Consider the following 23,743-nt stretch of genomic DNA (forward strand, 5'->3'; position numbering starts at 1 on the left):
AATTTTCAAAGGATCTTGACCTCAGCTGACACTTTGAAAACTAAGAACTTTTCACAGCATTGTCCTCTTTTGAAACATGTCCCAGAACACCAGGAGAAGCAAGCACAGCCTGACAGGAAACTATTGAATGAGCAGGGTGCCTGTTTCCTCCAGCAAAAAGTAAAAGTCTTTAATGACTGTGATCCTCTGAAAAAGCTCTAATGCTTTGTTCTGTGCTGTTTAAGAAAATGCTGTGGTGCTGTGTTGTCTCAGTGCAGATGAAGCAATAACTCAGCCAGCACGACTGTCCTGCTGTCTGGGGGATATGTGCTTGAGAGAGGGGATAAATAAAGTCTTTTGCAGCCTCTCTTAGATACTGAGCATTCAGAACGAAATCAGATTAGGGTATGAGTGACACATCAGCTCTGCTGCTGATTTCAGCTGCATCACAGGAAGCAGTGTGATGCTCCTGCTGACTCCATTGTGAATAGTTAGCACAGCCCAAGTCATCATCTCTTTCAGATGAGAAGCTGTGCAGGCACAGTGAGAAGGTAGCGTTAGGAATAAATAAGTGAAGACAGACAGCAGGAGAGGGCACTCTATGCAGTATGATAGAGGGGATTGCTTCTGATTGTAGCTGGTTCCCAGGGCTCTCTTGGTCCCCAGTTCATGCCTAAGGTCACCAACATGATAATCCCAGAAGAGCTGTATTACCCCTGAAGCACACAGAGTATTCACACCTTTTACCATCAATTCAACTCCTTTCTGAGCCTGTCACCACCACTCCCTGATGATAAATGAGCGGGCAACTTACCACAGTTTTTCATCATCACCAATATTAGCACAACATTTCCTCATATTACTCTGTGCATTTGTTCACTTATCTTACGGTAGGAAGCTCTTCCTGGCTCTCTGAAAGATGCCGAGCACAAAACTACACCCCTTTTAATATCCCATTTATAATATGCTGTTTGCAGCAAAACTGCAACAAAAATATTTGCTCCACAAGAAATAATCCAGGATTCTCTCTCTGCCTTCAGTTTTAAGCTTCACACAATTAAAACACAAATGAATGTCAATATGAAAAACCCTAAGAAATATTTTAGGAAAAGTGTATGCTCATTGAGGCTTCTGAAAATCTCTTGTAAATGCTGCTACAACCGTGATTGTCTATGCCCCCAGAAATAATTAGCAATAGTTATCTGACATTTAATACCTTCAAGAAAAAAAAAAGCCACAACGACTCAGAATGTAGTAAATGTCTCCCCATCAATACACCTGGACCTTTTATTTTTCCTCCTTTAAGGAAAGCTTCAAAAGACAGGTTAAAAAGATGACATGTTAATACAATGGGAGCTTTTCAGAGTTCAAAGTATCTCAGGCACTCCAATCTTTAAAAGCTCTTTAAAAGCCAAACACACATGAAATACATGAAGACTTTGATACAATTGAACTGTCAAATCTTGTCAACATGCTCATCTTATGAATTAAAAACACTCTAAAGGAATTCTTCTTTTCAGCACCTTCTCTTTGACATTCATTTTTTTGGGCATGTAACGCTGTCAAATATATTTTGTGTTGTACACAGTAAAGGCATGAAGAATAGTTGAAAGCAAAGCATTTCTGCTTGCAATGTAGCTTTTGGCTTCCCTATAAAGGTATTCACCCACAGAAGCCACTGTAACATGTGTGGTGGTGATTATATACCAGCCACCACTGCTTTACCAGCTCTGAGAAAAAGATCCACTTATGATACAAATGGAAACTTGTACCATACTGAACTAGAAAAAACCCAATCTATTTTGTATCATTATTCCAAGCACACAAAACATTCTTGAAACTGTTTCTTTAGATTATTATTGTCATTTTTAAGAGCAGCATGAATGTAAGAATACAAATGTACATGTGCATATACATGCTCAATGGAAGGGAACCCCTGCATGTTAGAGCATTACCTTGAATGGAACAGATTTAGCAATGACTAAACAAGTATCTTTTATCTAGAATACACTCACCTGGCCTGGTTTACTGGAAGTTACTCCTTGGATTTCCAAGTAGCTGAAAGTCAGTTCTAACTGTAGTTAGAAAAGAAAACACCACATTACTGCAAACATCATCTTATTTTAAAGAGCACTTATACTTTTCAATGAGGTGGTGAAAATCTTGAGCTGGCTACTGATATTTGATATCAGTTTCTGTAATTGACACTAAATATTTGTTAATACCTGAAAGCATTTGTCATTTAAAAAGTGCTTACATTTACTTGGGGTTTAAATGGTTATTAGAGATTATAGGAATAACACACTGGACATTTTACTGCAAACTATAAGCACATAACCTAATAATCAATTATATGAAAAAAAATTTAGTATAAAAAGCATCATTAATACAATACCCTACTGATGTGTACTCTTATGACTGATTAATCATTTATTACAGTTCTTACAGCTTAGCAATTACTCTTCCATTAGTTACATTGATCACAGACATGAAAAATTTTACTGCACAGAAGCTGAAGGGACATGTACATAGTATAGATATACAGATACAGACAGACAGATTGATAGAGTGTACAAGCTTTAGCTTGTCTAAAAGTATGAGAGGAAGTGATACATAAGCTTTGTCTGAATGGTTTATTTGGATGACAGACTAGGCAGGGAAAAACATACTGAAACCAAATGGAAGTTTAGAAGACAGCAAGGAATTCCTCTCCAAGGACAAATCTAGGGCTACAGGGAGTGTGCTAAGATCTGAATTCACACAATTTTGTAGACAATCATCTTGACAGCCAAGCTATACACAAAGAAACAAACCTCTTGGACTGAATTGTAACTACAGGGCAAGACAATAGCTCCTTTCCTTTTAGTTATCATTGAAACCATTGCAAATGTGCAGTCTGTCTGAATTGCACAAAGTTTCCTGTACTTTATCTTATCCTAGGCTTACAGTCAGGGTGCTCCCAGACTAACTGGCAAGCACCTTATCATTCTATTCCTGCATTTGTGAAAAAGGCAACTCTGAATGGGTGCACCCTGACTGGGGTGCTCAGAACCCAGACACAGCTAATAAAATTCCTCCCTGTAAAGATTCTGTTCCTCTCTGTAAAGGCTGGAACAGCACATTGGAAAGTCAGGAACAGAGGCACCAGCTTCCAACCATCACAAAGCTTTCCAGAAAACTTTTGTTATTACTGTCTCTCTGTTCTTTGCTGCCCATTTTCTGAATCCTTATCCCTTCAGTTGTCCTCATGATTTGGCAGCATCAGAAGATTTATGCACCCCTCCCTCTTCTGTGCAAAGTTCACCTTCCACCAAAGGCATCTCTTGGTGAAAGAACTTTACTCTGAAGTTTTTGAGACTTTGTGTGCTTCCTTTCACACACTCTGCTGCAGGGGCAGCATCCACAGCAAACAGGCAGTTTCAGGGGTGCCATCACATCTGGTCATGAAGCAAGTGAGCACAGGGAACTGAGACAGGAGAGGCAGAACCAGCACAAGCCTCTTCTCAGGGCTCACACCAACACCCTGCATTTTCCCAAGTGCAAGGCATTCATTTCTCTTCAGTGCTTAATTTCTAGGCTAGCTTTGGCAATCTTTTGTGATGACACATAAAAAATATTTGAAAAGTTCACACAGATCCAGACTCAAGAATTTAGTCTGCAAATCACCTTGCCTAGAATTAAAAAAAATATCAGGAAACATGGCACTATCTCTACAGTTGATCTTCGATCCACTTTTCTAATTAAAAATATGAATTTATAGTCCTTGCTTTGCAGCAAAAATGCAAAACACGTTCTAAACATCATCTACACCAAATTAAGAAATATTTTTACAAGGTTTTAAAAGGAATAATCTCATTTATTACTCAAAATTATAATGTTTTAAAATCCTCTTTAAAAGCTATGCATGCCTCTCATTTAAGAACATTTCAATTATCCAGACAGTTAATTTCATAGTTTTCAAGTTTTTCAACCAAGTTGAAAAAGAAGTTGCACTAGAAATACATTCACAAATCTGAATTACATTCCTACAAATATTTTATATGCTTATATGTGGGCTGGATGAAACATCCAACATTTACTAATGTAGCAATTACATTTTATATAGACTACAGCAAGAATTAGCCAGTTTTAAGTACTGTCCTTCCTTCTCATTCAGTCCATTCCAACTAGAGGGAATGAACTGATTGGACTAGAGTGTGAAGTTTAGAGGTGGCCATTGCAATATTTTTGCTCTACAGATAATAGTGTGAGTTGTTTCTGTAGTTAGCCAACATTAATTCATTCCAACTTCGATCCTTGTTTAGTGGATACATCTCAGCATTGTTCAAGCAAAAGTAAAGCCTGGAATTGAATGCAGCAGTAACAGTTACTCAGAAAGAGGCATCCTAAGCACACTCAATTTTGTCAGAGGTCCCCAGGGAAACAGTGTGTTTTTGCTGAATGTTCTCAGCTGTCTTTCCAGGAGATAATGCCTGAGAGTTACATGTAAGTTCTCCCTCAGAAAATACTACAGACATTAGAAAATGTACTAAGTTTCACTAACCCTGCTAGAAATGCATTTTCAACTACCCTAACAATTCTTCAGACATAAAAAGTTTAATTTTTACATAAATCATATGCACAGCTCCTCATCATCTTCCTTCTGTTTGCTATCACCAAAATTACATTTCTACTAGTACAGAACACGTATTTTAGATTTTAATGAAAACAAAACAATTTTTCAACTATGCAAATCTATTCAATGACATCTGAGAATTGTTTGGAACACTCAACTAAACAGAGTTATCACTTAGTACTCCAAGCCTCAGCCTTCAAGAGCTTTTTGATGACTTATAATGGCTTTGCTATTGTTTAACAAGATCAGAATTACCACCTATCATATTGCCACTGCACTGATGTCTGAGCTGTTCATCAACTAGATCTATCTTTCTAAGCAAGCAGGGACCAAATCTTGTCTTTAAAAGCTTGGCTGAAAAGTGCAAACCAACAGACAACCAACTGGAGACATCTGTGCTGCAGGGACAAGGTGATCGACTGAGGAAAATAAATATCAGCAGAAATTCGAGCTGCAGTTCATCCTACCTGTCAGCCAGCATCTTCAAATTATAGCTAAAGATGGTCACATTTACCATTGAACATAACTGACAACTTGGTATCAATAGTTCCATTTACGGATTCTGGTATTTCTATAAAGTGTGTATATATATACATACATACACACACACACACTTACACACATGTCAAATACAACAAAATAGGATATGTGCCAAATTCCCATTCACTGATTCCAAGCTGGACATGAGATGTTCTTCCACACCAGTCATTTTTATTCATGTGGAAATCATCTTTCTCTTCTGCAACAATCATAACAAATTGTCACAGGCACAGAAAAAAATCATTCACCGGCACTGGCGAGGCAAGTTGCCAAACTGCTTTTCAAAATGAACAGCAAAAATCATTAGAAAACAGCAGAATTTAATAAAACTCAACAGTTTCTGCCTCCAAATCAAATATAATCCTATTTGACACTACAAACACTAGAGGGAACAATGCCATCAGCTTATTTGCACATAAACTGTCCTTCTATAAAATTCATCAGACTCCTCTCACAGTTCTTCAAGTTGGAGTTTACAATGCAACTCTTCAGCCACCTGCATTTCTAGCAGTTAAAATTCCTCTGAAAAGGAGTGTGTGGGTGTATATATATGTATATATATTATATATATGTATTGAAAAATGTATTTAAGGCATATGCTAATAGAAGCACCATTCTAACTCAAGACAATGCAACCCACCATTCCTCAATTATCTTTTTAACAGATGTACAAGTATAACTAAAATATGTTAATTTTTTGCTACTTATTTTATGTAACTTCCATTTGTTACCCCAGAGCATTTATAGAAACACAGTGATTTTACCTTGGTGGGAATCCGAGACGTTAAAAGGAATGCCCGACATGATGCCAATACCTATTGAAAAAATTAAAAAGAACAGAATTTGTAAGAAACATTTAATATTATAAATTATTATTTTCCTAGAAAATCCTGAAACCAGAAGGAAAAAGCCTTTAGCAGTAGATTCCCTCTGCTGTCATACAAAGGAAGGAAGCAAAACTGGGATCAGATCCAGAACACACTGAAGAGACTGCTCCAATCTGATCAGCTGTAAGCCAGTTAGCACAGCAGTGAACTGAAGAAATCTATTTAACCAATCTCTCTGAATCATATAACAGAAATATAACAGAAATCTTAGTGACATTTAAAAAAAAAAGCAAGGATGAGAAGTCCTACCAGTAACATAGGATCTATTTAAATGTAAAAAAATATACACAATTATCATGATTCATTAGCAATATAAACCACTGTAAGCATACAGGGGAGTTTTGGACACATTTGGGGCATTTCTAGAGTAAGAATGCAAAGGTTTCTCATTCATTGCACCTGAATTTCTCCTCCAGTAAAGGCAATGGCAAAATGAGGTTAGACTAGTGAGACCAGTGACTCTGGGGAGAAAGCATTACAAAACTAATATTTTGGAAGCTAATGCTAGTCAAAATGTAATGATTCTATATCATATCACTCCAATCTCCAGCAGCACATCCCACTCACAGATTTTACGCTTTGCAAAAGGAATGACTCATCTTGCAAAACTACAGTCCTGTTTGTTGATCTACCCACAGAATTATCTGCTGTTGGCTGCATCTTTTTCCAGATTAAAAAGAAAGAACAAAAAAAAAAAAAAAAAAAAAAAGTAAATAAACTCTATTCAAGCACCTGCATCAAAATCCCAGAGCACGTGCAGAGCTCTTCACACAGCTAGAACCTCCTGAACTCAACCCCGCTTGCTACCCATGATGAAGTGATCAATCTGATCACAAAATGTTCCTCATTTGGAGAGGAAGAAGCAGGCTGAGAATCCAACTCAGTATCCAATTCTGAACACTGAACACTCCAGGAACTGGATTTCAGCTTCAGTTCCTCAGCTGAACAACACCTTGCTAAATCCTAAGAGCACCAGCACTGTACCAATGGTGGATATCAGCAGATTGTTTCAGGGTTGAGATGGTTAGACCCAGTGCTCTGGTTACCACTGGTGTAGAGCCAGAGTCCTGCAGTGTCACAGCCAGAGCAGCTTCTGGTCACTACACCTCAGATGCCCAAGTGAGACAGTCAGGGGACAGGAAACTTTCTGAAAAACTGCTTTCCATATTTACCTTCTAGGTAGTGGCCAACATATGAGTGCTCTGTATATACCACCACAGTGGGACAGCTCATTACAGGAGAATCACATCACAGTCTTTAAAATGTTTGCTTGCATATATGGGTTCAAGCTACTTTATGAGCCTAGAAAGGCTCATAAATTTAACATGACTACAGCACACATGAGCATCCAAACAACCAAGTTAAATGTAAACCAGAAGGCCCTAACAAAATTATGTTGGGAAAGAATGGTCCAATAGAGCACATAGCAGTGTATATTTTTGAGGCAGATATACCAATGATCCCAAAGTGATCTTTCTAAAGCAAACAGAGCTGAAAAACCCACTTACCTTGAGACACATTTATGTACCAAGAAGAGGCCTGCTCTATAATGACAGTTCCACTCAGCATGTAAAGGGCTACTCTTGAGCAATAAGATGGTACAAAAAAATAAAGATGACCTGAAGTTTCTAATCAAGTAACACAAATTTCTACAGTTTTCACAGCTGAGACTCTCACAAACAAGTAAGAGTTTGATTTTTACATAAAATCAATTGAAGGTTAATTATTACTGCAAATTAATGTCCCATCTTGACAACAGCAGGACAGGACTTATCCTTTTTTAAAACTTTTTTTACAATGGCAGAATTGGCTAAGATAAGGCTTGCAATTTATCACAATTTTAGCTGTTAAAAACAACAAGTACATATCATAACCCTTGAAATGATCCAGTTTAGTTTGCTACTTTCTGATTGTTTTTTTCTAATATTTTCCAAGTTTTACTGTGACATCTACATTTTAACATCACCGTTTTTGCTCACATTTAGCAACAGGGTAGCCTGTAGCCCAATTCAATCCAAGACTTGCTGGATGAGCTATGAAACATGAATGGTTTGTTTTCAACTACTTCCTTTTCCTTGATAAGGCTGCAGTGCATAAACAAATAATGGTTCTTAGGATATGGCTCACCCATGTCTCTGTCAATTGAATTCTCCATGGCTGTTAGTACTTGCAAAGGCAACAGAACATTTAGTTCTACTCTAAATGTAAGCACCACTCTAGTCCTTCCCTTGAGAAATGTGATGCTGGTGCCAAAGGCAGAGGCACTGGAGGTGTTTTCACACTGACAGTTCAAGACCCCTCTTAAGAAACAATCTATTTTTGTGCAGGAAGACCCAGGTCTCTTTGCATTCCTCTGACAAGAAAAACAAGTATGTGTGCAATTGCATAATTGTCCAGGGCTTTCAGAAGCATCCAGGAGTGCTGTTTTTCATGAAAAGGCAGATTCTAGATTTCCTGGGGTTTTTTGATTTCTTCATACAAGGAAATTAAAAAGCAGAAGCAGCCACCCTGACTCTCAAGCAATCCTCAGGCATTTTACCAAGAAGGTTCTGCCACCTTGAGCAAAGATGTGTCATGGTAAAGTCACTTGGAAGTGCAGAGGCTCAGAGAGCAGACACCCAAACTCCAGGGGTAACCTGGAAAAAAATGCTCCCTGGCTCACAACCCATCAGGAATGTCAGGTGGGCACAGTGTATAATCCACCTTATCATCTGATAACAAAATGATCTCATTTGTTCAGCTTCATGTGCCACAACCCCACTCCTACATTACTGTTTTGTTTGGTCACCAGTAGTACTCAATCATTAAAAAAGTTAAAAGATCCCATCAAAAGATAGACACATGCAGGGTAAAGAAAGAGGCTCAGGAGTTAATTCATGCTTTAACACACCTGTAAGCCAAAAGGTTTGTGAGTGACTGATGTGAAGACCGCAAGCACATCCAGGTAACTTTTATATAGGGTACACAAACTGGCTGTTACTCCATGGCAAGGACAATAAAAGAGAATTATATTTAGGTACCAGCAGCTTTGGTCTGTCTTCCTACTCTGCCTTTTTTTGAGCACAAAATAGGATTATGATTTGAATTTTAAATGACTCCTACTCACACACACATACCCAAGTTGATGATTTCTTAATGTTTTTATCATTCCAAATTCTCTAACACTCCCTACACTGCTCAGAATGTACATGAAACAAGATTCAGAAACATTCACCAAAATCCTGCAAATTATTATCTCCAGAGACTCATGGCCTACAAGGTCATCTTCTGTTTACCAGAATACACAATATGTTTCAGTAAATAACATAGATTCTCCGTGAGCACATCAATATAACAAATATACAGATGAATTTTGTCATTTCTTGTCAAACCCTAGCCTAATTACCAACTTTAGCACTGTAAATTAAATTTACAGGGCAGCACTGGGTTAACCCAACCATCCCACCTGGCAGTCACTCTTGGGAAGATCACTAGAGAAACACAGCTCTGTGCTAATTGCATCTATTTTGCCAGAAAAACCACAGCAACTAGAGCTAGCTTATCTATAAGGAAATTAATATCTTCTGAAAAACACCACTACCCTTTTTTAAATGCTCAGGAATACAGACTTCCGGAAAACATAGTGAGCATACTTGGGCTTCATGGCTAGATATGAAACAAAATGAAACCACCTCAGCACTTCATGGGCTTGGGAAGTTGCATGATGCTCCCACCACTCACTACCACAGTTGTTTTGAAACTTCCTTCTGCTTAAATCTCAAAATAAAGATGATTAATCAAATATTTTTCCCTTGCTGGGAACTGATTGACACAGATACTTTGAAAAATCCCAATATCAAAAACAACAACCAACTTTGTATTTTTTTGATCAACTGTTGCAATTTTACATCTTAAAATGTACTCTCTGTACCTTTCTTTCCACATAGTTTCTCTAGCTCCCATCATGTGCCATTTTGTCAGCCTCAAATTGATTCAGTCTCTTCCCTTATAATTTACTTGAGGAAAAAAGCATTTCTAAAAAGTTTTCTTATTTATTACCACATTGTTATGATAGCCATCATCTTGAGAATGCCTTGAATCCAGAAGACAGTCATTTTTCTGTATATGTCTTAGTTATATCATCCCCATTTTTCTCATTATTCATTACCATTATTACATCACCATTTAAAGTTTCCATCTCTATTACTTCCTTTATGATTTCTCTCACAAGCTTTCCACTGCTACCGCTGACTCAATATCTGATGCACACACAATAATGTGAGGTAAAGCAGCAGCACTAATACAGTTCTTGTTTTGTTAAAACATGGATGAATCAATACATGTTAGAGCATCCAGCCTCCCCCAGTCCCTATAGGATCGACCATCCACTTCCCGGGCTGCAATCCTGATGTTAATGCTGCATCCTGAAGCAACTGGAGTTCGATCAGATAAAAGGCCCCTTTCAGCACCATGTTAGAGACATTAGAGCTGGGTTTGAGAGAGGCAGCTCCTGCTAAAAGCACTGAGCCTCTCTACACAAAGAGGCTAGCTGACATCCTGGAGGGCTTTTTGGAGGGCTGATTAGCTCAGGCACAGCAGGAACATGCATGCAGCACCATCTGAAATGGTGGCATCGCTTGGCACATGGTGGGTTTCTCTGCCAAGCACTGACACCAGCAAAGAAGCCCAGCTCAGCCCCAATCTGAGGGCTTGCAGCACCACCCCCTTCACCCACACAGCCCTCACCATTGAATTTGACTCTGATCATTTGGTCTCGAACACTTTTGAAGCACCATCTGTGACAAAACCATTGACAGACCTCATTCACTCCTATTCCAAATGTCTCCTTATTTTTACACCAATACTAAAGCAGTCCTTTGCTGCTGAAGAAGTACTATTAGAAAAGGGTTAGTGCATTTCAGTTCACACACAAAAAACAGTTCCTCCCTCCCTAAGCCGACCCTTAGCCAAGTTGAACCCATTCCCAGGCTCGCCTAAGTCGCTGGTGCCTGTGTGGCCAGCCAAACACCAAAACACAGTGAGGGGAGCTGCTGCTTGCATCAGTACAATCCTCTCCTGCCCAAGACAGGGGTAAGCTCTGCAGCACAAGTAACTGCCTCAGCCATCCCCAAGAAGGGCTGCTCTGCTGCATGCTTCTCTGTTATCATTCCTCAAGTCAACCACTGCTTCCTTAGCAAGGTCCCCTTCCAGGAGCTATGCACAGAGCATGAGTGTGCCTGGGAATGCTGGGCAGATCACAGCTTTCCACTGGCCCTTACTGCCACCACACTACTTGAACAATTCAAGTCTGCTCTGTTCTCAGTCACCAATTTCTGCATTTTCTGGATGGCAGAGGATGGTATGGGGAACAGTTTTGAGCTGGTTTTTTTTTGTTGTTGTTGTTGCTGTTGTTTTGGGTTTTGAAAGTTTACTTTTTTGTTTGATTTTTTTATTTTTTTTAATGTGTGCTCATATATCAGAAGAGATGTCAATAAATCTGCTGTGTTTAGAGAAGAGAAGCACCTTTCACATTACTGCAGGGAACGAGACGGGACACCACAAGATGGCACAACGGAGTGCTTCACACAAACATTTCCCTTTCAGCCCAAGTCAGAGGACCCATTAACAGAAATGCTTATCTAGCTCCTGGAAAGCTGTTCAAACCTGCAGAGCAATTTCTACTTCAGAGGCGGCAATGAACAAATCCTGCCCAGAAGACAGATAAGAAAAAAGTATCCTTGTCTTAGAATTAATAACAACTAAGGCATGGACACTGAAAGATTTGCCTAAAACAAAAAGGGAAGATGAAGTGGCAAAACTTGGAAGAGAAGCTTGGAGTAAAAGAGTCCTAATTCTGATGTTTGAGAAGAAACAACATAGCTTGGAGGTTTATCAGCAAATTGACAAAATTTCCAGACATAACTAAATTTGTTCCAACAGCTCTAGCAACACCACCACTACCACCTACCAGCAGTGTCCTAGCCCTGTGAACTACTTATAAGAGACACATGAACCAAATTGTGCTTCTTTATAACCTGTGAAGCACAAAGAAACATGAACACTTGCTATAACCCTGTCTGCAATGAGCAAACAATCCAGCCATTTTAGTAAAGGTGGGATTTCAGAAGAAACAGACATGCTCACCTTTGCCAGACATCACTTCTGGCAGCAATAGGGCCCATGGATACTCCAATTGCCAAGCCCTGTCACTGAAGTAGTTTGGGATGTGGTCACCCCTGGTGCAGACTGGAACTGTCCTGATTTACAGATTTTGCATTCAAAAGGTTTGCATCTTAGGCTATTAACCACCAAACTGCTTGTGGAGGGGCAGCCACCTACTGCCTGTGTGTACCAGGGCTCCCTTGTTCTAGTAACCAATCAGTCATGGAACAGAGTTTCATGGCATTGTGAGAAATGTCCAACACAGAGCACTAGAGGCAACACAATCCCCTGCAGACTGCAAAGCTTCCTTGCCATCCTGCTCACCACCACACAATTCCCAATAACAAAAACCCATAATGTTGTAAAACACTGAATACCAGAAGACCCACCTACTGTGTTATTTAAGTCTGCTCTGAGCCATAGAAATAGGAATCAGCAGCTGCAACAATTCAAAGTCCTCTCCATGGCACTGATCCCAGCCAAGGCAGAGGAGGGGAGCAGGCTCAACCACATACCTTCACTCACCTGTGAGGGGTAACACCCCAAAGGGGGCTTTCCTTCTCTGTGCTTGCATTACACAAAAATAGGTCACTAGCACATTTGTGTAAATATACCTTTATTTCTTTTTTTTTTCCCTACTTTTTCTCTTCCCTGTATATAGCCATCACACAGATTAAGTGCTGAAATTCAGGTTACAATGTGACTCAGCAGGATACCCCAAGTACTCACCTTTCACAATGTTCTAGACCCCCAATACTTGGCTAAAAAGCAGGTTGAAAACAAGCCATTGACTTTGCAATTCAAAACACCCTGGGCTCCAATACTTTCTGTGCAACAATTTTTAATGCTCTTACTACTTCTCTCCATCACAAAAAGATTGTACAGGGACACTTTAGAAAAAACCCTCCCATTACCTGTCCATGGTGTTAACAATAAGGAACACCCAGACACCTTCCCTCTCCCTGCACAGCTTCTTTCTGTGTTTATGCACAGCAGTTAAAACTGGAAGCATTTTGGTGTGCTGCAAATGTTTCTGTTTCTATGCAGAAGTAGCTGGAAATAGATTTTGCTATTACAGTGCTTTTATTCTTATCTTCTTTAATTTCATCACTTAGAAATGCCAGATTAAACATTTTGCAGTGATACTTAGTGATGGGATTGCTCTCTTTCTAAGTGTGTCACAGCAGCCATAATGAAGAACTTTAAAGACAGGAAACAAAACAAAAACTTCAGGTTCAGAGGAAAAGTAGTTTGATCCACAATGCAAGCATTTTATAAGAAAATCTTCTAGAGACATTCCCATTTGCTTTTAGCTACCAACAATTAAATAAAGATTCAAGTATCAAAGTGCAATGCACTTAGCTACACTTAATATTCAAATAAATTAAATAAACACAGTAGAAGTTTTCCTCAATAGCCATAAACCACAGTTTAAAAAGAAATTTACCTTAGATAGCCCCAAGAATTAAGGACCAGGGAAAGATACCAGCCTAACAAATCTGTAGAATTAAGTCTTTTGTGCGCTCTCCCTGGCATACACAAATTGAAACAAACACAAACCAATGGGTGGAGAACCATAAAAACCCGCAAGACAGGGCAGTTCTTTCCCAAAAAAACCCATTGCTATGGGTGCAAGACAAAACTCTCTTCAGTACTAGGTCCAGAGGGGATGCAAGATCTCCTCTACACTACTACAGGAGCCTGATTGCTGTCCTCAGGTGCACTCTTGATTTTCTTTTCTTCCTCTTCCTTCCCCACAGTACCCCCTTTCCATCTCTATCATCTGTAAAGTACAAAGTACCCGCTGGAACTAACACGGCTGTGACAGCCACTTCATCCCTAATCACCTGAGCTACACTGCAAGACTTAATCTTTATATACTTTGATATCTTAAGACCATCAATCTTTCAAGAGACGGATAGTGCTTGAGTGCTGAAACCAGCTACTTGGCCATTTAAAATCCTTAAAAGCCACCACTATACTCACAACCTCAGATATTTTGTTATATTGTTCTACATTTTATATGATTTCTTTTACACCTATTTAATTTCTAAAGTATCACATTTCTCCTCTGCTAAAGAAATCTTTTCTTTCAGAGTTTAAAACACCTTCTAGAAATGGCAAATAAAGGGAGCAAACTATTCCCCTGTTCCGACTCAAGAAAGTGGGGCTGAAAGGGACTTCCCCTTGCCCACTGCTATCCCTGCATGAAACAGGCAGTCAAAGGGAGACCTCTTCCAGTATGGAGCTTTCCCACAGACTTCTTTATTTAAGTGATGGAAGCTGAAGATGGCTGGGGCATCCCCTGATGACTTACCCAGGGCCAACCACCCATTCAGCTGATGAGTAGTTACCATCTCCTGGAGAAAAATCAGAGCAGGTTCTCTGTCTTGCACTTTACTCTTACAGCCAGGGCAGGTAAATAACAGAGGTGTGAACAGTGTTCCCACCTTCCTGTCATGCAGGGGCATTTCTTCTGCACCAGACAAAGTCCCCTCCCTGCTCCCACTCTGTATCTAACAGGCAGGAAACCCAGCAACCAGGCCAGCTTCAGGCAGTGACACAGCTGATTGCATCTGGCCTCCCCTTAGATAGAAATTCAGGAATTGTCACATTCCAGAAAAGCAATTTTGCCTCCAACATGCTGCAAAAAAATATTTGGCAATCTCCCCCACTCTCCAAATTCACATTATTTTGTCTGCCTATGAAATACAGGCTGCATGAGCTGGACAAAAACCACTAAATAACAATTGTAGGAGGGATATTTCCCTTTCCACTGATTTTTAAAAGTTTTATGATGACAATTATATAATGCTGCTGACTATTAAAAATGAATATGCTCCAATAAAAAAGCCATTTTCATAATTTCTGTTTTTGTGAAGATTCTTGAGTGCATCACACTAATATTGCCTATGTGTTACTTATGCAGCTCCTTATACAGTATATTAACCTGGAAAAATTCATGTAATAACAAAACATCCCCATTTGTCTGAGAACAACATCAATTTCTAACAGCCAAATGGAAAAAAACAAACAAAGTCAGAAATCATGTTCAAAAAGAAGGAAATTGCAATTTACTGACTGCAAAAACCAATAAATGAATCTGCTCTTCAAACTTAGGAGTTAAGTGTAACAACTGTTCAAACACTACCTAATATACAAAGGATTCCTGTAGTTTTTAAACTACCCGTGCCTCTGAACATTTGGGGAAAAAAATCAGCTTGCTTCCCCAGAAAGCCTTCACAAGATTCTGATGCAAAAGTCTTCTAGGTCAAACTCAGAACAGTTTCATGTGTGAATTTTGCTTTTATAAGCACTGATCCACATGCTTGATGCTACTTAACCATTGCTCATTTCAGAACACAAGAATCTTTTGGAGAGGAAGAGAGCTTTTAAAAGATTACTTCACTGCTTTACTACTTCTAAGTTGTGAACTTAAAACTCCCTCTGCTTGTCAGAGCAAACTACAGAAGTGTAAGAATGAACTAGATCCTCCTGGGCTTTATCATTTTATCCAGACTAATGACTTAGAAGTTCTTCAGTTTGTAGACTACCTTGATTTTCTCTGTGGAGCAATAGCACAGTCTGCCAAAAAGGAAAGTAAACCTGAGAATGATGGTCTTTGCTCTTTTTAGATGGTAGGTTTTAAACCACCATGGTCCCTCTAAGTTTAGTTTGCAAGAACAAGGCTTGCAAGTGCAATTTTAAGTTTATGCCAGTTATAAAGTATGGCATTAATATACACACCCCAGTTTAGCAAAATTTGCTTCAAATGTGACTATCATTCTTAGCCTAAATTCACAGTAACATTGATTAACCATCACTGGAGTTATACATCAACCATTTCAATTAACTCACCTGGATTCAGCCTGTTTTGCTGGATTCTCACAGAAGTCAGAAAGAAAAATTCTACTGTGCTGCCTAAATAGCTTATTAATGTGTGTCATCATGATTTTTCTAACCACTTCTTTTTTATCATCTCTTCTCAGGATTTTTCATTGCTTCAAGTTGTAAATGTTTTCTTCTCCTTTTGTTGAGCTTTGATACTTACATCAACACAGGAGTTTTGTATAACAAAAATCAGAAGTTTTAAAGAAATCACTATAAAGATTTTTAATTATACAGCTAAGTTCCAAAGCACACCATAAATAAATGATCAGTGTCTTGTTAGCAGGTTTGCACAAAATTTCACCCGACAGACTATCAGATATATAGAACATTTGAACCCTGCCCACACACAAACACTTGTATTACTGAATAATTAACTTCATTATTCAGATGAGAACATTATTGATGTCAGTAAAGTACAGCCATCAAAAATCAAAACCTCCTACTCACAACTGCAGCACTGAAAAAAAACCCCAGCTTTATCTTCCACGTATTCTATGTCAGGGTCCTGTAATCACTCAGTTTGTCTACATCATCATTTCTCATTTTCTTGCAGGCTAGATACAGATGTCTTCTCTTTCTCTTCCTTAAATCCTAAAATTTTTCACATAAGTGCACCAAGAAATGAAGACAAAGAGCAGAAAGCATCCACGTCAACTTGTCTGTGATGGAATGATTTCAAATTCAGTTGCATGGCAGAGCTCACACCAGTTCTGAGAAGGCTACCACCCCCTCCTTGCTCATCAATTAGATGGGAACTATCTTCTGTCTTCAGATATAGATATCTCCTAAAGTAGAGGTCAAGGGAGGTAGAAACAATGGGACACTTTATTGTCATCTACTCCAGGCTGAGTAAAGAACCTCCAGGAGACACTGCTTTGCTCAAGTTAAAAAAGCAAGAGTACTCACTGCCCAACGTGTTTAACAGAAAAAAAAAGAATTTGTCCTTTTGCCTCAAACAATCACATCATCATGATCATAAAGTACATTTTCAATTAAGCCACTCCTACCCTAGAAGCTGTTAAAATATACAGACATGTAGTTAAGGCCCTAATCTAAAAATGCAGGTGGCAGAAGCAAGTAGATATAACCCTTTCAAGAAGTGATGCCAAATACCACTGTTTTAAAATAATATATCTGTGCACACTCATTGCACAATAAAGACCACAGTGTTTAATCCAACAGTATCAGCATCAAGCCTGTAACCTCAGCTCCTCTCAATCTGATGCCTCAGAGCAGTTTCAGAAGCTAAGCATCTGTTGTGGTTGCTAATAAAAAGTCTGAAGAATTCTGCTTTCATATATGCAAAAGTGGGTGGGGGAGAGGGGGCAGTTTCACTTTCCAGCAGCCGCATCAAGATATATAACAGCTTTCAAAATACATCATTGACTCACTCCTGGTAAAAATCAATCAATTCTATGAAGTTTCTGGAGCCTGGTAAATTAGCTAGAAAAACTACAAGCTTCTCTGGCTCCTCAGGGTTCAGAGCATATGATCTGGCTCTGGCTGTAATAATCATGTCCCTATAAACAAATGATGAAGGCATCACAGCTGTCTGGAAATGCTGGCACTCAATAATGCTCCTTCTAAGGGGGTCAAAGCCTATTGACCACAGGCATCAAGGAGTCCTGCACAGAGCCAATGCAGCAACAGCTAAAAAAAGTGAGGTCACCAAATGCAGATGTGATGTGAGACACAACTACACAGGGAGAAGCATCAGCTCTCCTAATAGGGTGTCATTCCCAGGGAGAGGCACATGAAATGGATACTTTCCTGCAATCAAAGCAGAAAGAGGATTTAATAAGAAATAGAAACAGTACAGAAATGACAAATGGCAAGATAATTCAGTTTAAGGACTAACATAATAGTTTTTTCTCTTCATTCAATTTCTAGTCTTTTGCCAAGTTTCTTCTTCCAGCAGACTGCATAATCCATCCAAAGACTTCAATATCACACAAAAATCTTCATTGTTAAGGACAGTGATTTTTATTTATACTGTCTGAAGTTGCTACTTGCCGGCAACATGCCAACATTCTGAGGCAGAATGGGTAAGAAGTAAAATTAGGCTGAGGCTGAGCAACCTCTCTAGCTATGGTTCTGTAAGATTTGTTCTATGAAAAAACAAGAGAGATTACACTTACACACAGCAAGTTGAATAGCAAAACATTTCCAGTTGCACCTAGAAAGCCTGTGCAGCTCTACTGATAGCAGCTCTGCTGATGCTCACTCATTATGCTGAGACATGCTATGTTTCCTTGCATGAGACATGCAGCTCATGCAAGACATGCTGGATTCTGACTATTGAGTTCACTTGGAGTAAACTTCAAAGAGTGGCTGTGATCCCAGACACCCAGCATCCATGGTTTCACCTGGATCACCAAAGGCTTGGAAATCCAAGAGAAATGTACCATACCTACCTTCAATACTCTACCAATTTCTGGTTTCCCCCTACCCCAAGCACAATCAGATAATATGACTGGAGAAACTCAAATGCCAAGATCAAGGATAGACATTCACAAAAGGGTTAATCTGTGCCAAGTCAAGCAGTCCTGATTTAAAAGCTGTGAACACCTGACACTAACTAGGGACTGAGCTGTCTCCCAAAGGCAAGTTTACCCTGGGCTGAATTTGTCACCTTTCATATGCCTATGTTGCAATTCTAGTATACTGAATTCTTACTTATCAAATGCACAGCCTGCCCTTTTGTCTGCAGCTGCTTCAGTGCTATTTGCACCATGTTTCTGCCTGGAGGTTTGTCCCTCTGCTCCTGTGCCCATAGCTTGAGAAGCTCATAATTGGCAGATCTGGGACACTAAATAATTCTTAGTGAAAGCCAGGAAGCTTCTGAAACCAACAAACAAGACAAAAAACATCTCAGTTGGGGATGTGTGTATGTGTAATGAATGAAAAACAGTGGAAACATAAAACTGTGTGAAAATATTTCTTGCCAGGTCACTTTTACCATGGAACGTGTTTTGATTCTCTAAATTCACTCTGTTGATGTTATAAACCCACCCCTTTTCATTAACAAATGCATAGATGGCTGCATAACCACACTTTAAATGAGACTGTGTTCTATTCCAGACTGTTAGTTTGAAATACCATCCCTTGCAGTGCATTTACTCCTGTGTATGTACAGCCAGTACTGCCTTTAGAATGGAGCAGTGATTCAACTGTTTTCTGGTCCATTCTAACAAAACAGAGAGATTACAAATACAAGGTAACCAACAGTTTTAGAGAAGCAAAAAACCATACTGATTTCTGTTTAATTTGTTGATTCCTGGAGAAGAAAGAAACCTTTTGAACCCACAAACAAATGAGGCCATCTGAAAAGTATGAAGGAAAGGATAAGACTTAAACCTAATGTATTTAAAAGACCCAAACAAACTAACTAAAAATTATAATCAGTGCTATTTCTACAATCCATAAAACTGGTACCTTTCTGCTACAGCTTCAGAAATCAGTTTTGCTTTCAAAATACAGCCAGCAAATCTATATAACACACATACAAAAGGAAGTCTAGAGTTCAACAATTATCTCTGTCTTACCCTTGTTATTAATTAAAACAGATGGTAGTGGGGGTGGTTATAGCTGCACGCAATTTGGGGCACTAAAAAGGAAGACATCAAGCTTTATAACAGTCACACAAATACACAGTGCCTTTTTTTAAACCACATATTCACACAGAAATATTTGAGGATGATCCAGCATTAGAAACAGAATCTACCTCCTCTTTTATGCATATAAACTGCTGTCTTCCAAGACTCAAGTACATCCATTAGATCACTGGTAAATTTAAATCAGCAGGAAATTTAAATCACTCAATCCAAGACAAAAAAGTATCCTTATTTAAAAAAAAGGGAAGTAAATTAATACTCTAGAATAATACATAAAACTGCTTGCAAAGCAAGGAGCACTGCATCAGACTTTGCACTCTACATTCTATGTCACACTTGCACGAGGCAGACAAGAAAGTGAGGGAAATCAATTACAACTGAAAAGCCTCCACGCACGTGCCAAAATGCAGCCTTAGGGTGCAGCTGTGTAACCCATCCATTCCAGCATAACACAGCTAACCCAGAGAGGCTGAGCCCACTCCCCCCAGCTCCTCACACTGCAGGGCACTTCCAAAGCCACTCAGCTGCTCAGGTGGCTCAGGCAGGCTGAGGGGCTCCCACCATGTGCACACACACCAAATCTGTTTTCCAGCACCAGGTGTGACACACAGGTGTCTATTGAGGAGAGGAGAGGAGAGGAGAAGAGGAAGAGAAAAGAGAACTAACTTTTCTTTAGGAAGGACCAGCCAATGGGTATCCTTATTGCAGGAAAGAGCATGAGAGGAAGGACAGTGTAATTAAGCCCCTAGTGATGCACCACAGCTGCATGACTTTGAGACATCCTGTGATCCAGGTATACAGACCCAGCCCTGGTAGCTCTTTGCTGGCAGTTCACCCCCAGCATCCTACCAGACACACACAGCTCATTTGGACATGCATCTGCTGATAAATCTGGCAAAGCTGCTCCCTAGTGAAAGGGCAGCACAGGCATGGTAGACATCCCTGAAGCAAAAACAAATGCTGCAGGTCAGTAAGATCACTGGGGTACTTAAGTAGCAGAGCAACAAGTCCACACAAGGGTTTATGTATTTATTTAACCTCTACACTAGAATAATCACTGCCATTTGGACTGATTAACCTCAAATAAATAAAATGTCACTGCTTCCTACAATGGATGAAAAACAAAAACACTGCATGAACTTATACTCAACTTTTCAGAACAACCAGAAGAAACTCCATCTCTCCTGACACTGTGCTAGCACCCATCCTTTCTTTAATGGCTGTAACCTCTCATCTTCATTAATCAGGGACCTGTTCGAAGTATCCACATCATGAGCTCCAAATTTCAGTTTAAGAGGTAACTTGTACAAAGAAGCCAATACTTGTTCTGCCAGTCCTTGCTCACTCCTGGGAAAAAGGAAGCAACTCAGACATGTTGCATAACTGCTCATTGGCTCCGTCAAAGAGCTCGAACAGTAATTGGAAAACTAATATCTCTGCTTCAAATATGTGCAAAAATACACAGTGCAAGGCCCATTAAGAGGATAGATGAGGAGACAGACATGCAACTCCTTTCACTGTCAGGGCCTCTTCAGAATAATTTAATGCAGGATCCAAAGAAAATGTCCTCCCACGTGTATTGATGCTAATTCACAGAATTAATAAAGCAAACCTAAGAACACTGAAGCAAAGAAATGAGTTCACAGTAAAATCAGCTTCTAGTTTGGGCAAGTTAACTTGGTAGCATGCTTCATTCATATGCCCAAACATACACAAAGTATGTCATTTTGGTCAAGTGGTCTGTAAATCTGGACTCCTGCTATCTACAGATACACAGGTAGTTTCCAAACAGCTCTTTTAGCTATTGTATCAGCCAAGACAAGTATATTTATCCTTAAGACTGTTTCCTAAAAAGTTCATGCTGCTTTTTAAAAAAAGTAAACCATAATCAGAAAACAAATGTCTGCTTGAATATGCTCGCAAAAAGTCGGTTTTGCCAGCAAATTAAAAAGCAGAGATCACCCAGATGGTCAACTTCACAGCACCATGGAAGAAGACATTGTGTCTACTTGGAGTAAAGAGTAAAAAGGTCTCTATCTCATACAAATGAAAATACTGATCAGCTATGCAGCTGGTTAAATAGAAAGGGAAAATAATGAAAACATAAGACCTGATAGTTCTCTCACTTTTAAAGCCATCAGCAATTGAATAGAAACAAAGAAAAGAAACAAGTTTTTTAGATAGGGAGTTGTCTCCATTGGCCCCCCTCCCAATACATGCATACAGTGGAGGGAGAAAATACTCAAGAGAGATACACAGATTTATTTTCACAGGACTTTTTGGTACTAAAAGAGCAGAAGACTTCATCAAGAATTTCTTACAATTTTCTTCACATTACTGCAAGAAACAATCCATTTGTCACGTACACTTAGCAACCTCTTGCAGATTACTAATATAAAATTGTAGTAAACATTCTTTCAGTGAAAGATAACATGCTTGGCTGCATAAAATGTAAGGCAGTATGTAATAAAATATGTTAGGTTAGTCACAGCATGTAAAACTGCTGTAATTCTATGTTTGCTTTCCAATGAGAACAACATGACAACATACAGCATTTGTCCCAGAACTGCAATAGCAATGACATTTCATTTTATAAAAGCATCTTTTATTTATTTAGTACATTGAAAGAGAAGACAACTGAAAAAAAAAAATCAGTCTCATCTTCAGAAAAATGCTCTAATAAATTACAACCTAAAATTAGACATTTCAAATGACAACATTTGCCAGGGTCTCTTTATACATTCACAGAGCACCACAATTTTACTAAAAATTGCAAAGGTGGCCACAGAGACATTGTTTGGAGTCTGCACGTTTGGGCTGCACTCCAGCCCTTGTCAGAGCACCTCTCAGATCCCAAGCTTATCAGTGGGTCCTTGCCTGCTCCTGCTCAGACCTGGTGCCAGCCTGGGAAACCTGCAGCTCCCTGGCCCTCTCCCAGGACTCTGTACCCTGAGTCTTCTCTCTCCTGAAAAGTTATGGCCATGCTAAATTAGCAGCCAAGCCTCCTTTTCCAACCACTAGTGAGTCTTATCAGTAGAAAAACAAAATAGAGGAGTATAGGTTGAAACATCAAATACATATCCCAGACTTCACTTACCTAAGTGAATCAAACTCCTGTGATGGAGACCTGGGAGAAACCCTACCTTCTTCATACTCTCTCAACAGCTTTTCCAAAACAAGAGCCCAAACTCTGCCAGAAAGGATTTTTTTAACTGATGATCATAACCCTTGGCTCACTGATCCACACAACTGCCAGACAAAACAAGTTTTGTAACTTGGCTGGAGCTCTGAGCAGACTTTTAACAGCTAAAAGCTCAGGAATTGTCTATTAACCACCCTTGAGAGGCCTCCAGAAAGTATTTTATTTCAGGGTATTGTTTTGCTACCAGCTTTTCCAACAGCCTGTTGTTACCACAGCACATTCACAGCTAAACGCCTCAATAGGTAACTGAATGGCACAATACAAGGTAAGCAAACCCCCCTGCCGAATGAAAAGTGAATTTTCTTATTTAATTACAGAGCAGTTGTCCATCAACACATGCATTTAAAGATCCAACTCCAGAGTCTGCAATCATCACAGAGCAACTTTGTGTAAATACACCAGAAATACACAAACACCCTACCCCACTGCTGCCTGCCCTGAACAACTGTAGATAAATAATATGAATGGTAATCCACCTGATGAAGAGCAAAGATGGAAAATTGCACAGTTTTCATGGTTGGTTAATGAGATAAGCCACAGCCCAAGGCAACAGCCTCTACCAAATAGAGTAAGACTGCATTTCCAGCTTATTTTTACTACCTACATTTTTTTCCTGATTGAGATAAACAGCATACTTGCTGTGTTATCTAGGATGCTAAGTATACATGAAACAAACACAGCAGATAATTCTCTGAGTATTCATTCCTGCAAAGGAGTTACACATTCAGTAGTGAACATCCACCCAGGTAAATGAAATAGTTAAGGAAGAAGTTCAGGAATTAATTCTACCCTGCTCTCTAGGCAGCTGTCAGACTGCAATGATGAGCAATTTATCTTCCATCTACAACACTATCAGCAGACAGCAGAGTCGCTG

At 39.3% G+C, this 23,743-nt stretch overlaps 1 protein-coding gene across 3 annotated transcripts in view; it reads right to left on the reverse strand.

The window, feature by feature from the left end:
- Window positions 1-23,743, reverse strand: part of CARMIL1 (capping protein regulator and myosin 1 linker 1) — a 186,513-nt gene that overhangs the window by 104,456 nt on the left and 58,314 nt on the right. For 2 of the 3 annotated variants that reach the window (XM_079301418.1, XM_079301417.1), the window contains exons 3-4: window positions 5,899-5,949; window positions 1,995-2,054 (exon numbers count right to left, since the gene is read on the reverse strand). In XM_079301418.1, coding sequence (XP_079157544.1) covers window positions 1,995-2,054; window positions 5,899-5,949 — 111 coding nt within the window. Of the gene's footprint in view, window positions 1-1,994; window positions 2,055-5,898; window positions 5,950-22,764; window positions 22,849-23,743 lie in introns of those variants that run through there. The other variant, XM_079301419.1, reaches the window with a different exon arrangement.

This window comes from Erithacus rubecula (assembly GCF_903797595.1).
Source record: "Erithacus rubecula genome assembly, chromosome: 3".
NCBI classification, from domain to species: domain Eukaryota; kingdom Metazoa; phylum Chordata; class Aves; order Passeriformes; family Muscicapidae; genus Erithacus; species Erithacus rubecula.